Here is a 15,964-nt window from a genome sequence, read left to right as displayed (position 1 = left end):
GCCGAATGGCCTGTCCAGTACTGCACTGTTTCATGCTCTATGTTTAACTGGAACAGGTCAAGTTTACTCAACTGGGGAGTGATTTAACAAATAGACCCAACACAATGCAAGCATTTGGGAAGGAAAATCAAGAGGTTCAAAGATGTTCCCACAAAGGAAAATAGGGGAGCCCCTAAAGAAATTTGGCCTGTCCCCTTTTGACCTTCACCAATTTTTATAGGTGCTCCATAGAAAGCATCCTATCCGGATGCACCACGGCTTGGTCTGGCAACTGCTCTGCCCAGGATCGCAAGAAACTGCAGAGAGTTGTGGACACAGCTCAGTACATCTCAGAAACCAGCCTCTCCTCCATGGACTCTGTCTAGACTTCTCGCTGCCTCGGTAAAGCAGCCAACATAATCAAAGCCCCCACCCACCCCAGACATTCTCTCTTCTCCCCCCCCCCCTCCTATCAGACAGAAAGTACAAAAGCCAGAAAGCATGTACCACCAGGCTCAAGGACAGCTTCTATCCCGCTGTTATAAGACTACTGAATGTCGTTTAGTACGATAAGATGGACTTGTGACATCACAATCTACCTCATTGTGGCCTTGCACCTTATTGTCTGCCTGCACTGCACTTTCTCTGTAACACTTTACTCTGCATTCTGTTATTGTTTTCCCTTGTACTATGATCTGTATGGACGGCAGGCAAAGCAAAGTTATTCGCTGTAACTTGGTACATGTGACAATAATTACACCAATTAAACCAATTAAAAGGGGTGGAATGCAGCAAAAATGGAAAATGATGTGAGATACCAAGAGCTCACTGCAGCAGAAAGCCTGGGAGAATGTAGAAAGTGTCAAAGTGAAACTAGCAGAGAAATTAAGAGAGCAAAGGGTGAGAATGAGAAAACTACTGGTAAATCAAATGAAAGAACATCCATATTAAAAATGCTGGAAATATTCAACAGATCAGATAACAAGTGTAGAGTGAACATTCTACGTCAATAGCCTTTTATCAGAACCAGGAAAAGTTAGAAAATAATTCAATATGAAGTTACAGAGAAGGGAGAGACCAAGAGAACTGGATGAACAGGTAGTTCTGGTGCCGACTGAGAGAGGCGCAAATAGTGGGAAAAGAATAAGAATTGTGAGTGAAGAAAGTGCCAGAACCATGAGAACTGGTTGGTTCCGGCACCATCTGCAGAGGCCGGTTCATGAAGTGGTTAAATTCAGCATTGAGGCCCGTGGGCTTTACAGTGTCTGTTGCTGTTCATCGAGCTGGCTTCAGGCTTGGTTGGAACAGTGTAAGAAACCAATGACAGAGAGTGGGAGTGGGATGGAGGATTAACGAGAAAGGGCCACCAGAAGGTCTGGTTCACCCTTGTACACCGAACAGAGGTATTCTGTAAGGTGATCATCTAATTGCATTTGGTCTCTCCAGTGTAGGGGAGACCACATCATGAGAACCATGCGCTGGACTGGAAATAGCTACACCTGGAGGTAAAATGGTAGGTGTCGCATCTCCCCCAGTTGCATGCGGAAGTGCCACAAGAAGGGCAGTGGGTGTTGGTGGGATGGGAAATGTGGATCAGGCAGCCACGGTGGGAACTGTACCTTCAGAACGATGAAAGGAGAGGGCACAGGAAGCTGTGTCTGTTGGTGGCCTTTCACTGAGGTGGCGGAGCGTAGATTGACCGTGGAGGCTAGTGAGGGGTGAGAATAAGGGAAATCCATTCCTTCTCCGGCTGGGAGGAAAGGGGTTGAGAGCCAAAGTGTGGGAAATGGAACAGAATGAGCTTGCACAATGGGAAGCCACGGTTAAAGCAAGAGGAAGGTACTGGTGTGGAAAATGTCTCCAGTAACATTGTGTGCAGTTCTGGTCACCCACCAACAGGAACAATATCAATAAGCTTGAAAGAGAGCAGAGAAAGTTTACAAGGATGTTGCCGGGACTTAAGGACCTGAGTGATAGGGAAAGTTTGAATAGGTTAGGACTTTATTCCCAGGAGCACAGGAGAATGAGGGGAGATCTTATAGAGGTATACAGAATCATGAGGGGTATAGATAGGGTGAATGCATGCAGGCTTTTTCCCCTCAGGTTGGATGAGACTAGAACTAGAGGACATAGGTTTAGGGTGAAAGGTGAAATATATCAGGGGAATCTGAAGGGAAACTTCTTCACTCAGAGGGTGGTGCGAGTGTGGAACGAGCTGCCGGAGGGAGTGGTAGATGCGGGTTCGATTGTAACACTTGAGAGAGGTTTGGCTAGGTACATGGATGGGAGAGGTATGGAGGCATATGGTCCGGGTGCAGGTAGATGGGACCAGGCAGAAGATCAGGTTGGCGTGGACTAGATGGGCCAAAGGGCCTGCTTCTGTGCTGTAGGACTCTATGATTCTATGACTCTAAACAGAAATAACAGAGACAGAGAAACTGAGAGAATGGACTGGAGTCCTTACAGGAGGTAGGGTGGGAGCAGGTGCAGAGAAAGCTGCGGCGGTCTGCAGTCCTGTAAAAGATATTGTAGCTAATCTATCTCCTGAGAGGGAGATCGAGATACCAAGAAAGGAAGGAAGGGTCATTGATGGACCGTGAGAAAGTGAGATCACAGTGGAAACTGCCGCAAAGGTAATAAAGTTGTCATTCTGTCTGAGAGAAGTGGGGGTCTGAATAGGACCTGCTGCTCTCAGACAATCCAAAGGTGTTTAGTGGGTACAGAAGAGAAACATGTACTAGGGAAAATGTAGGGCCCATAGGAGAGCAAGAAGGAAGCTGAATACTTTGGGACTGTATTTGGAAGAGAGGCTGCCAATACTGTAGTTATTGTGAGCAAATGTGATGGATTGAAGGGGAGTAGCACTGGGAAACCTGCAGGGGCTCTGACTACAATATTTCAGTCTCCTCAGGAGGAGTGCCGGAGGACTGGAGGATTCTGAACTTCACAGTGCTGTTTAAATAGAGAGGAAGAGATAAACCAAGTAATTACAGGCCAGTTTGTTGAACTTCAGTGCCGTGCCATTTGTTGGAATCAGTTCATAGGAAGCGTACAAAGGCAGAGATTAATCAGGGACAATCAGCATGAATTAGTTAATGAAAGGTAAGTTCTAACAACCTTGTATGAGGTTTTTGAGGAGGTAACGAGGAGGGTGGACAAGGGCAGTGTGTTTGATGTAGTCCACATGGACTTTAGCAAGGTCCTCCTGCTCTTTATGTACTTCTGTACATTTTATACTGTAACCCCCTTTGGATTTTCTTTGATTTTACTTGCCAATATTTTCAGAGTCCTGCATGGTAGTCTGGTCAAAACAGTTCGAAGCCTATGGAATCCAATGGAGGGTGGTAAATTGCATCCAAAATTGGCTCAGTGGCAGGAAGCAAAGGAGCATGGTTGGTGAGTGTTCTTGTGACTGTAAGCCTGTAACCGGTGGGCACCTCAGAGGCTCCGGACTCGGACTTCTGGTAATATATAACAATAATTTAAACCTGCATCCAGAAGGCATGTTAAAGAAGTCTGCCGACGTTATAAAATTGTCCATGTGGTTGACAGTGAGGTAGAAAGCTTTTGACTGGTAACGAGAGGGAATAGATGGCCTGGTCAGCTGGACAGAGGAGCGCTGAGACAGAGTTAAATCAGAGAAGCGTGGGAGGTACAACAAGGCAACGCAATAAACGGTGAATGGGAGGGTAGTGATAGGTGGAACAAAGGCACCTTGGACTGTACGCTGGAGTGTCTTAAATGTAGCAGGGCAGATCAATAAGGCCCTGGTGCAGGGTCTCGACCCAAAAGGAGCCTGAGGGCACGTACCACCAGGCTCAAGGACAGCTTCTACCCCACTGTGATAAGATATTGAACGGTTCCCTTATACGATGAGATGGACTCATGACCTCACTATCTACCTCGTGGTGACCTTGCACCTTATTGTCTACCTGCACTGCACTTTCTCTGTAGCTGTGACACTTTACTCTGTACTGTTATTGTTTTTACCTGTACTACATCAACGCACTCTGTACTAACTCAATGTAACTGCACTGTGTAATGAATTGACCTGTACGAACGGTATGCAAGACAAGTTTTTCACTGTACCTCGGTACAAGTGACAATAATAAACCAATACCAATACCAAAACCAAAAGATCAACCATCCCTCTGCCTCCACAGATGCTGCTCGACCCGCTGGGTCACTTCAGCAGTTTGTTTTTGGCTCCAGATTCCAGCATCTGCAGTCGCTTGTGTCTCCATAAAATTTTCATTAGCCGACGCACAGGATATAAGAGCAGGGAGGTCATGCTGGAATTGCACACTGCTCACCACATAACAGGAAAGATGTGCATGCACTGGAGAGGGTGTGGAGGAGATTTATGAGGATGGTGTCAGGGCTGGAAAACTATGGCTGTGAAGGAAGATTAGAAAGGCTGGGGTTGTTTTCTTTGAAACAGGGGAGGCTGAGGGGGAGACTTAATTGAGGTGTCTAAATTTATGAGGAGCCTGTGCACATGAAATAGGAGGGATCTAATTCCCTGGATCACAAACCAGAGTTTTAAAGTAAATGGTAAAAGTATTAGAAGGGAGATGGGGACAGTTTCCGAACCAGAAGGTGGAGGGTGGGGTGGGTGGGGAAGGGGGGGTGGAGGTCCGTAGGTTGCTACCTGCAGGGGCAGTGGAGGCAGAGACCCTCATTACATGAGTGTGTACCCCAAGAGCTGAGACCTGCAGGTGGAAGTGGGCTGGGCAGCCCTTTACCAGCACAGCTCTGAGGGGCTGAGGCAGCTCCTTCTGCACCAGACATTTTCTCATTCTATATAAAGAGGTCCTCGCCCTTGCGAGTTACACTGGCAGCAGGCCAGACCAAGAGTCTGGAAGTGCTCCACTGCATCAAATCCTACTCAGCGTTTTTTTTAAGGTTTTATAGGTGTAACTCATGAAAATATTGACAATAGAATTTCTCGGCCAGTACTACTTTAAGCCATCACTTGGTCCAATTCTATCTCTGGCAATGATTTAACAAAGCTCCATGCTTTATTGAGGATTGCCCGGCTCCACTGAACAGAAGCAATTCGATGAGAAGGCTTCACACTGCAGGAACGTGACAAATGGGCTCACCCACATATAATTCTATTGGCTCAGTCCTGTAACTAAATAGTGCCAAATTTATTTGTTGTCCTCTCTTAACTTTACCGTCTTCTAAGCAGCTGTAATGTATTATTAACTTTAGAAACATTTTCCTCTAAGAACAGGAGGAGGCCATTCTGTCTCTCAGACCCATACTACCTTTTATTTGGAGTGTGACTGGTCTAACTATCTCGCCATCTGCCCACCTTGACTCCTTTCCCCCTATCTGAAAAGAATCCTATTAAAGAGACTTCAACATTCCTCTCAGGAAGCCACGACACCAGGCTACATCAACCTGCTGACTGATGGTCACAGTGTGCTTGTGGGGTGCTTTGATCAGGAGGGTTGCACAGCCAGACCCTAGTCACAGACTCACACCTTGCAGCACAAGTTATTGAACAGGACTTTCTACAGGAGCTGAAGCCCTGGGAGCAGTGAGACTGACAGGCCTGGGAACAAAATCTGGACTTTTCCCACCACTTTGCTCAGCAGCTTCTTCTAACTTTATAATAGTTATTTAGAATGCCAGTCACTTCATTTCAGCGTGTGATTGCCCTGAGCTAATATGGTCCAGTGATTCAGAAAGCACAATGAGTGCGATTCCCGTTTAACAATGTGCTGTGTAAATACTCAGACCTTGTCCGTGATCAGACTCACTGCCACAGACAGCTTCCAGTAACACAGCAAGGCCACTGAAAACAAGAGGCAGCCAAGGCACATGACACGTTATTTTGCAGCACTGTAACCGGGATGCATTCCGACCCTTGCCAGGCTGAAGCAGCCTCCAGACCTGTGGCCCTTTTCCCCACTGCACCTTCACTGCCTGCATGCTCCAGGTGTACTTACATCCTTAAAGCATCTGATTTTTCAGATGGCTCCTGTCGCGGGTACAGAACGTTCTGTTATAACTGGCCAGAGGGCACTCACCACATTCGCCTGAGACACAGCAAATCAGGCAGGGAAGCCCGCTTCAGTGTCGACTGTAGAACCACCCAGCATTCACTCATTCCGTCTATTTAATTTATACTCTCTCTCTCTAAAGAGTTTCTACTTAACCCCACCCTCGCCGATCTCTCTTTCTGATGCGGCTAATCATTCTTTTCCCAGTCCCTTGTCCTTATAACAAAGCTCTCCATCCAGACAGTTAGGGCAGTATAGTTGTGGATCTCTCTCCTAGAGTGAATGCAGTGTTACCGTCTCACGAGTCCAGGGTCCCGGGTTCAATCCTGACCTTGCCTACCGTCTGTGCGGAGTTGGCACGTTCTCCCTGTGACCAGGCTTCCTCAAGGTGCTCCCCTTTCCCCTCACATCCCAAACTCGGGCGGGTTGGTAGGTCAGCAGACTGCTGCAAACTCTCCCTGGTGTATGACTGGCAGGGTCTAGGCGGAGTTGAAAGGCTTGCGGAGGGGAGAATAAGACGGGTTAGGGCAGGGTTCGTGTAAGGCTGGGTGTTTGATGGCCAGTGGGGACTTGGTGAGACAAAGGCCCGTTTCCCTGCTGTATCGTCTTACACATCTCCTCTGGTCGCTTCGCGGCGTCCACCCAGCCTTTCCCAACAGTCACACCTCGCAGTTCTCCGGCACCGGCCGGGATTGGAATCAGTACCCCCCGAACTTCACCTCTCTGTAACTTCCTGACACAACTGGCGTCCCAGACCCCGCTCCTTGCCTTTGGGCTGTGTTAACTCTCCGTTTCTCTCCTCTCCCTCCCTCCCTCCCTCGCCTCCCAGACAGGAGAAGGGGAGGGGGTGTCCCACATGCGGGAACGGCGACCCAGAGAGAAGCAAAGCCGAGTGGCGACGGGCACCGGGGGCAGTATAGCTGCAGTCCCGGACTGCCCGGGCAGAGAGCCGCCACAAGGTTGGGGGGCAGGTCCTGGAGACTGTGTGCAGTGGGCAAGGTGTGTGGGGTGGGGGGTGGCTGTCTGCGGGCTGACATTGGGCACAGGGACAGTGAACCGTCCCGCCCTACGCTGGGCAGAGCCTGCCGTCCTTACCAACTTTCTGGAAGGCTTTCAGAGCGAGTTTCTTGCCGTCTCCGTCCTTCTGCGGACGATCCAAGGACCTGCAGCCGATCATGGTCCTCCTGCCCTCCGGCCGGGCTCTCAGCCCTTCCCGCAGCCCCGAGCCGCTGCGTCGCTGTGGGCTGGGCTGGGCTGTCCCGTCCCGTCCCGTCTCGACCGCCCACCTTCGTCCCGCAGTGAGCCCGCAGCTCTGTCTGGCTGCGTTAATGAGACGCCTGGCTCCCCCACCCTCTACTTATAAACCGGCTGTTTCAGCTCGCCGCCTCTATATAAGGAGCGGGCTGTGCTCCAACGGGGAGAGATTGGAAAGAAAACGTTCTCATTAAAAAAAAATCCACCCCCTTTCTCACTCTCCCCCACCCTTCCTTCGTACACCTCAATGCTCTCATTCACGCCGCGGAGCGGTTGCAGAACTCATGTTCCCCCTGCCTGGGGTGTCTACAGCAGGGGCCGGGGTCTCAGAGTCAAGGGCTGGTCGCTCAGGACGGAGATGAGAGAATATTTCTTCACCTTTTGAAGGGGGTGATTCTTTGGAATTCCCTGCCCAGGGTCCCTGTGGCTTCACGGTCACTGAGCACTGTGGTCATAAGGAGAGATTGAACGGGCTGGGTTCATTCACAATGGGAAGGGAGGAGGCTAAGGGGGTGACCTCATGAGGGACATAGATAGGACAGATAGAATCTTGTCTTATGAGGATAGGTTGAGCGAGCTGGGGCTTTTCTCTTTGGAGAGGAGGATGAGAGGTGACCTGATAGAGGTGTACAAGATAATAAGAGGCATAGATCGAGTGGACAGTCAGAGACTTTTTCCCAGTGCGACAATGGCTAACACGAGGGGACATAATTTTAAGGTGACTGGAGGAAGGTACCACAGAACCATAGAACCATACAGCACAAAACAGGCCCTTCGGCCCACCATGTTGTGCCGTCCATCAAACCACCCTCACACTATCTAACCCCTTCCTCCCGCATATCCCCCCATCCCACACTCCTCCATATGCCTATCCAACAAGCTCTTGAACCTGTCCAATGTACCTGCCTCCACCACCACCCCAGGCAGTGCATCCCATGCACCAACCACTCTCTGGGTGAAAAACCTCCCCCCGACATCTCCCCTGAACCCCCCACCCATAACCTTAAAGCCATGCCCTCTCGTCTTGAGCATTGGTGCCCTGGGGAGGAGGCGCTGACTGTCTACTCTATCTATTTCTCTCAATATTTTATATATCTCTATCATGTCTCCTCTCATCCTCCTCCTTTCCAGTGAATGAAGCCCTAGCACCTTAAGCCTCTCCTCATATTCAGCATCCTGGTAAATCTCCTCTGCACCCTCTCCAACGCCTCCACATCCTTCCTATGATGAGGCGACCAGAACCAACACAGTACTCTAAGTGTGGTCTAACTCGAGTTTTGTAAAGCTGCATCATCACTTGGCGGCTCTTAAACTCAATCCCACGATTTATGAAAGCCAACATCCCATTGACCTTCTTAACTGCTCTATCCACCTGTGAGGCAACTTTCAGTGAACTGTGAATATGAACCCCCAGATCCCTCTGCTCCTCTACACTGCCAAGTACCTTGCCATTTACCCTGTACTCTGCCCTGGAGTTTGTCCTTCCAAAGTGTACCACCTCACACTTCTCCGGATTGAACTCCATCTGCCATTTGTCAGCCCAGCTCTGCATCCTATCAATATCCCTCTGTAAGCTCCGACAGCCCTCCACACTATCCACAACACCGCCGATCTTAGTGTCGTCCACAAACTTACTAACCCAGCCTTCCATCCCCTCATCTAAGTCATCTATAAATATCACAAAAAGTAGAGGTCCCAGAACCAATCCCTGCGGGACACCACTAGTCACTGCCTTCCAATCCGAGGGCACTCCTTCCACCACAACCCTCTGCGTTCTACATGCAAGCCAATTCCTAATCCACACAGCCAAGCTTCCCTGGATCCCTTGGCCTCTGACCTTCTGAAGAAGCCTACCATGAGGAACCTTATCAAACGCCTTACTAAAATCCATATAGACCACATCCACCACACTACCCTCATCAATCTTCCTCGTCACCTCCTCAAAGAACTCTACCAGGCTTGTGAGGCAAGATCTTCCCTTCACAAAGCCATGCTGGCTGTCCCTAATCAGTCCATGATTCTCTAGGTGTTCATAGATCCTATCCCTTAGAATCCTTTCTAACAGCTTACCCACCACAGATGTGAGACTCACCGGTCTGTAATTCCCTGGACTATCCCTACTACCTTTGTTGAACAAGGGGACAACATTCGCAACCCTCCAATCCTCTGGCACCATCCCCGTGGACAATGAGGACTCAAAGATCCTTACCAGCGGTTCAACAATCTCCTCCCTCGCCTCTCGAAGCAGCCTGGGGAAAATCCCGTCAGGCCCTGGAGATTTATCTGTCTTAATATTATTTAACAACTTCAACACATCCTCTCTCTTGATATCTACAACCTCGAGAACATTACCCTTACCAGCACTCCCTTCCGCGTCATCAAGACCCCTCTCCTTGGTGAATACCAAAGAGAAGTATTCATTGAGAACTACTCCAACTTCCGCCGCCTCAAGGCACATTCTCCCACCTTTGTCTTTAATCGGACCTACCTTTACCCTAGCCATCCTCCTACCCTTCACGTATGTGAAAAAGGCCTTGGGATTTTCCTTAACCCTACTAGCCAATGCCTTTTCATGTCCCCTTCTAGCTCTCCTCAGCCCTTTCTTAAGTTCCTTCCTCACTACTCTATATTCCTCACGGGCCCTGTCTGAACCTTGCTGCTTATACCTTATGTACGCTACCTTCTTCTCCCTAACTAGTCGTTCCACCTCTCTCATCACCCACTGTTCCTTCACCCTGCCATTCTTTCTCTGCCTCACCGGGACATATTTATCCCTAACATCCTGCATAAGATCCCTGAACATCGACCACATCTCCATAGAACATTTCCCTTCAAAAAGGACATCCCAATTTACACTCCCAAGTTCTCTCCTTATAGCATCATAGTTCACCCTTTCCCCAATTAAATATCTTCTTGTCCTCTCTGCACCTGTCCCTGTCCATGACAATTTTAAAGGTAATGGAGCAATGGTCACTGTCCCCCAAATGCTCACCCACCAATAGATCCTTCACCTGTCCCGGTTCATTTCCTAAAACTAGATCTAACATGGCATTCCCTCTAGTCGGCCTGTCGACATACTGCATCAGGAATCCCTCCTGGACACATTTAACAAATTCTGTCCCATCTAAACCTTTGGCACTAAGCAGGTTCCAGTCTATATTTGGGAAGTTGGCATAGGGGGGATATCAGAGGTAATTTTTTTACACAGTGAGTGGTGGGGGCAAGGAACGCACTGCCGGCAGAGGTTGTGGGGGCAGATACTTTAGGGACCTTTAAGAGACTCTTAGACACATGAATGATAGAGAAATGGGGGGCTATGTGGGAGGGAAGGGTTCGAGAGATCTTAGAGCAGGATAAAAGGTCGGCACAACATTGTGGGCCAAAGGGCCTGTACTGTGCTGTAATGTTCTATGTTCTATGCAGGAGAGTCCAGAACTAGAGGGCACAGGTTTAAGGTGAGAAGGGAGAAATGTAAAGGAGATCTGAGGGGTAAGTTTTTCACAGAGCGGGTGGTGGGTGTACGGAACAAGCTGCCAGTGGAGGTGGTAGAGGCAGGTACAATTAGGCAGATACAAAAGGGGCATTTGGACAGGTACTTGGATAGGAGAGGAAGAGAGGGAAATGGGGCCAATGTGAGCAAATGGGATTAACGTAGACAGGTTCCACAATCGACACGGACACCATGGGCTGAAAGGGGCTGTTTCTGTCCTGTACACTTCTATGATTTTATATTCAAGGCAAAGATCGATAGGTTTTTAAATATTAAGGGAATCAAGGGATATGGCGTAAGTGCAGGAAAGTAGCACTGAGGTAGATCAACCATGGTTTAACTGAATGGTGGGACAGGCAGGAGGTGCCGAATGGCCTACTTCTGCTTCTATTTCCTAACGAAGGAGTGGCCCTTTGACTTGATCCCTTGCTTTGGTGAATTCAAGATATCCCAAACCTTAGATCAGTTCAAGCCAAGCCCTTTCCCACCGCCGCCACCTCTGCTTTGATCTCACAGATTAAACGCTAATTGTCACTTTAGAACTTTTTAAACATTTCTTTCTCAAGGTAGGCTCCACAAAGCAGAGCGGGTTAAATGAAGATTTGATAGAGGGGCTCCAAAGCATGAGAGGTTTTGAGAAAGAAGTGGTAGCAGGAGGACGATATTGAAGATAATTGGTCAAGGACAGCCAAGGATAGATGCAATTTTTTAATAACAGGTTGCTTTAATCTGGAAAACATTGCCTGAGAAGTTAGTGGAGACAGATTCAATAATAACTTTCAAAATCAAATTGAATATATTTGTACAGACCAACTCTGTAATTTTTCTTCTTGGTTTCAAAGTAATAGGAATCTTTAATGTTCATTTCTCTTTAGAAAAGGATAGGTTTGCACAGTGCAATTAGTGACAAACATTAAATGCAGTATCACTGTAAAATTACTGAGGATTGTCGCAGCTATGGAATTAGCAAAGGGGGAGCAGCAAAGGGGGAGGAACAGAATAAAACAGCAAGAGAATAAAACAGCAAGAAATCCTCGGAGTAAAGTAAGGCTTTCTCCAAGTGTGTAAGGCAGAAGGTGTGTGTAGAGTATTTCACCACAGTCGTCGTAACACAGGTGCTGATGCCAACATTGTGACTGAAGGGACAAACAGAATAAGAGAGGATAGATTAAGTACGGAACATATTTCAAAGCGGATAAATCCCCAGGGCCAGGTGAAATATACCTTGGGCTGTCAGAAGAAGCAGAGGAGGAGGCTCCCACCACTATCTTCCATTCCTCCCTGTTTACTGAAGAACTTCCAGAGGATGGGAGGAATGTTGCTTAAAAGGGGAAAAAGGGATAAACAAAGTAATTACAGGCCAGTTAATTGAACTTCAGTGGTGGAATATCATCAGAATAAATTCTGATGGACAGTATAAACCGTGTTTTAGAAAGGCACAGATTAGTCAGGGAGCACGTGTTTGTCAAGGGAGGCAAAGCACAGCTACGCAGCAGTCAGGAGACACCAGAGACTGCAGATGCTTGAATCTGGAGCAACAAAAAGATGCTGGAGAAACTCAGCGGGTCAGGCAGCAGCTGCGGAGAGAACCGGACAGTCGATGTCTCAGGTTGAGACCCTTCATCTGGATAGTTAGTGCTGCTGTCTCACAGCTCCAGAGACCCAGGTTCAGTCCTGTGACCCTGCCCGTATGGAGTTTACATGTTCTCCCTGTGAATGCCTGGGTTTCCCCCGGGTGCTCCGGTTTCCTCCCATGTGCTAAAGATGTGCTGGCTGGTAAGTTAATTGGCTGCTGTAAATTGCCCCGTGTAGACGGTTGGCAGAAGAGTCAGCTCGACAAGGAGGGGGTTGGGGTGGGTGGGTGGTGGTATTTATGGGGATGGAAGAGAGTAAAATGATATTAGTATGGATGGGTGCTTGATGGTCAGCATGGACGCAGTGGGCCGAAGGGCCTGTATCTGTGTGGTAAGACTCCTAAGGTTGTGTCTTAAGGATGTTTCCAGGAAGGTCGATGAGGGCAGTGTGATTGATGTAGTCCACATGGGTTTCAACAAGGCTTTCGACAGGGTCCCACATGGTGGGCTGACCACAAAGGTAAAAGTCCACGAGATCCAAGAGAAAGCGGCAAACTGGGTTCAAAACTGCCTCAGGGAGTGATTTTCTTTTGTTGTGATGGAAGATTGTTACAAGTCTCAGTATTGGTACATCAGTAATATAGACCCGAATGTAGGGCAGATGATGAAGAAGTCCACAGATGATACAAATCTTGGCCGTGTGGATGACAGTGAGAAGGAAGGCTTTCGACAGCAGGAAAGTGTAGATGGTCTGCTCACTTCGGCTGAAGAGTGACAGATGGAATTTAATCCAGAGAAGTGTGAAGTCATACCACAAAGCAAGGGAATATACAATGAATGGGAGGATATTGAGTGGTATGGAGGGACAAAGGGAGTGAACGTCTGCAGCTCAAGGTTAAAAAGGGATATGGGATGCTTTCCTTTGTTAGCCAAGGTTTAGAATATAAAAGCAGGGAGGTTATGCTAGAAGTGGATACCACACTTATTAGATCACAGCTTGATAACTGCATGCAGCTTAAAGGGAAGATGTTATTGCACTGGAGACGGAGCAAAGGATATTCATGAGGATGTTTCCAGGACTGGAAATTTATAGCTGTGAGAAAAGATGCTGGGGTCGTTTTAGTTGGAATAGAGGAGGCTAAGGGGAGACTTAACTGAGGTGTATAAATTATGAGGGGCCTGCAGAGTTAGCACAGGGCCAGACACCAGGAGGCAGAGGTTTAAAGTAATTTGTGAAAGGACTCGAGGGAAGATGAGGAAATACGTTTTCATGCAGAGTGTGGTGGGGTCTGAGACTCACTGCCTGAGACTGTGGAAGAGGCAGGAACCTTCATTACATTTATACAGGGGATGAGTACTTTGCTCAAGAGCAAGGAAAGGTATGTGGGGAAAATAAAGGACAATTTCCATTCCCATTTTATAGATCTAACTGCTCAAACTCCTTCCCACTTCCCTCCACTTTATAGAATGCCAATGGATCTAAAGCTATTTGCATTTTTTCCCATTGGACAGAATGGGTCATCGAACTTTGCTGGTGGGATCAGAGTATGCGTCATTAGTATTGGGCACTCACGCTGCTAGGGGAATGTCACTGGGATCTGCATCAATAAAGGTTGAGAGGCATAGTTTGGGAAGGGGATTCAATTTACCTCGCCCACACGATGGTGCACAGTGGCTAAATGACTCATAATCCAGAGGACTGGACTATCAATCCAGATATGTTAGTTCAAATCCCACCACAGCTGCCGTGGAGGTTAAATTCAGTTAACAATTTAGAAGTTAAAGAAATGAGGGTTGATATTGACCAAAAACCAATCTGATGGTTTATTAATGTCTTCTCAGAGGAGAATGTCTGTGGGACAGTTGTCCCACAAACTCATCAAGCAGCAGCCTAACAGAGCCATCTGACAGACATACTTTATAGACAGTGTGGCATACTCCTCCATCACAATCCCTGGGTCCATCTGGTCTCACCAATATGACAGTCCTACCAATTGGTGGTGGAAAACAAGTAGGGCAGAGTAGTATTGGAATCTTCAACATTGACTTCAGGCCCCAAGATGTCTCATGGTAATGCATCAGACATGGGAAAGGGAACCTCCTGATTACCACCTACTTGCCTCTGCTGAAGAATCAGTGCTCCTCCATGTTGAACAGGACTTGGAAGGAGGACTGGAAGTTGAAAGGGCATGGAATATACACCGGGTAAGGACTTCAATGTCCATCACCACGACTGGCTTGGCAGCATCACCTCAGACTGAACTGTGTGAGTCCCGAGGGACATTAGTGACAGACTGGGTCTGTGGCGGGTAGTGAGTGAACCAATATAAGGGATAAATCTGCTTGACTTCATCTTCACTGATCCACCTGCGGCAGATACATCTGTCTGTGATTTCACTGGTAGAAGAGACCACAAAGCGGTTCTTGTGGTGACAGAGTCCCAGCTTCACACCATGGACAATCTCCGTCATGTTGTGTGGCACAGCAAAAGTGGTAATGGGATAGACTCAGAGCAGATCTGGAGCCCAAAACTGGCCCAAATCCATGAAGCACTCTGGACCCAGCAGCAGCAGTAGAGGTGTACATCACTGCAATCTGTAACCTGACCCTCACTCCACCACTAAAACCAAGCCAAGGAATTCACCATCAGTCAAAAACAAACACAGAAGGCCATGCCGGGAGCAGATCTAAAAATGAAGTGCCAAGGAATGAAGCTGCAACACAGGAGCACTCGTGTGTTGAACAATTAAAAGAGCACACAATAGACAGAGCTAAATGATCTCACAACCAGATGAAAACTCTGCAGTCCCTTCACATCTGGTTGTGAATGATGGTGTACAATCAATCAGCTAATGGGACAAGGAGGTTCCAAGGACATCACTATCCCAACAATGGCAGAGCCCAGCATGTGAACGACAAAGAGGCTGAAGCATTTATAATCACGTTCATCCAGAAGTGCCAAGTGAATAACAATCTCAACTTCCTCCTGAGATCCGCCCCCCATCACAGGCGCCAGTCTCCAGCAATTTGATTCACTCCACAGGATACCAAGAAACAGCTGAGGGCACTGGATACGGCAAAGTTTGATATACCAGGCACCATCCCAACTCTAGGACTGAAGACCTGTGCTCCAGAGCTAGCCGTGCCTGTACACAGAGTGTTCCAGTACGTTACAGCACTGGCATCTGCCCAACAATGTGGAGAATTTCCTTAGGATATCCTGTTCACAAAAGCAGGACAAATCCAGTCTGGCTACTTTCCTTCACCCAGGGTAAGAGCCAGTTTTATCAACCTGCTCACTGCATCCAACTTGGACCTCTCAGCTCCAATGCAAACCTCACCACAGCCTTGATCCAATAATGAACCAAAGATCTGAATTCCAGAGGTGAGGTGAGAGTGACTGCCTTTGACATGAAGACAGCAATTGACTGAGTGTAGACTCAAGGAGCCCTGGTAAAACTGATGTCAATGGGTAGCAAGGGGAAATACTCCAGTGGCTGGAGTCACATGAGCACAGGGAAGGTGGTTGTGTTTTCCGGAGGTTAATCATCCCAATGCAGGGACATCACTGTAAGTGTTCCTCAGGGCAGTGTCCAAGCCTCAACCAGATTAGAAGAGGGGGTGTTCTCTGATGATTTTGCAATGTTCAATTC

General features: G+C 48.0%; 1 protein-coding gene across 4 annotated transcripts in view; it reads right to left on the bottom strand.

The window, feature by feature from the left end:
- The window catches only part of LOC127583128 (1-phosphatidylinositol 4,5-bisphosphate phosphodiesterase delta-3-like), a 55,798-nt gene extending 48,478 nt beyond the window's left edge, over positions 1–7,320 (bottom strand). The window contains exon 1 of one of the 4 annotated variants that reach the window (XM_052038908.1): positions 7,089–7,320. In XM_052038908.1, the coding sequence (XP_051894868.1) occupies positions 7,089–7,170 (82 nt within the window). In that variant the 5' untranslated portion in view covers positions 7,171–7,320. Of the gene's footprint in view, positions 1–6,020; positions 6,075–6,324; positions 6,381–6,604; positions 6,708–7,088 lie in introns of those variants that run through there. The other 3 variants (XM_052038911.1, XM_052038910.1, XM_052038909.1) reach the window with 3 other exon arrangements.
- Positions 7,321–15,964: the final 8,644 nt, after the last annotated feature.

Source organism: Pristis pectinata, chromosome 25 (assembly GCF_009764475.1).
Source record: "Pristis pectinata isolate sPriPec2 chromosome 25, sPriPec2.1.pri, whole genome shotgun sequence".
In the NCBI taxonomy this organism is placed as follows: Eukaryota; Metazoa; Chordata; class Chondrichthyes; order Rhinopristiformes; family Pristidae; genus Pristis; species Pristis pectinata.
Note: the sequence above shows the minus strand (reverse complement) of the source record. Positions and strands in the feature narration are given on the sequence as shown.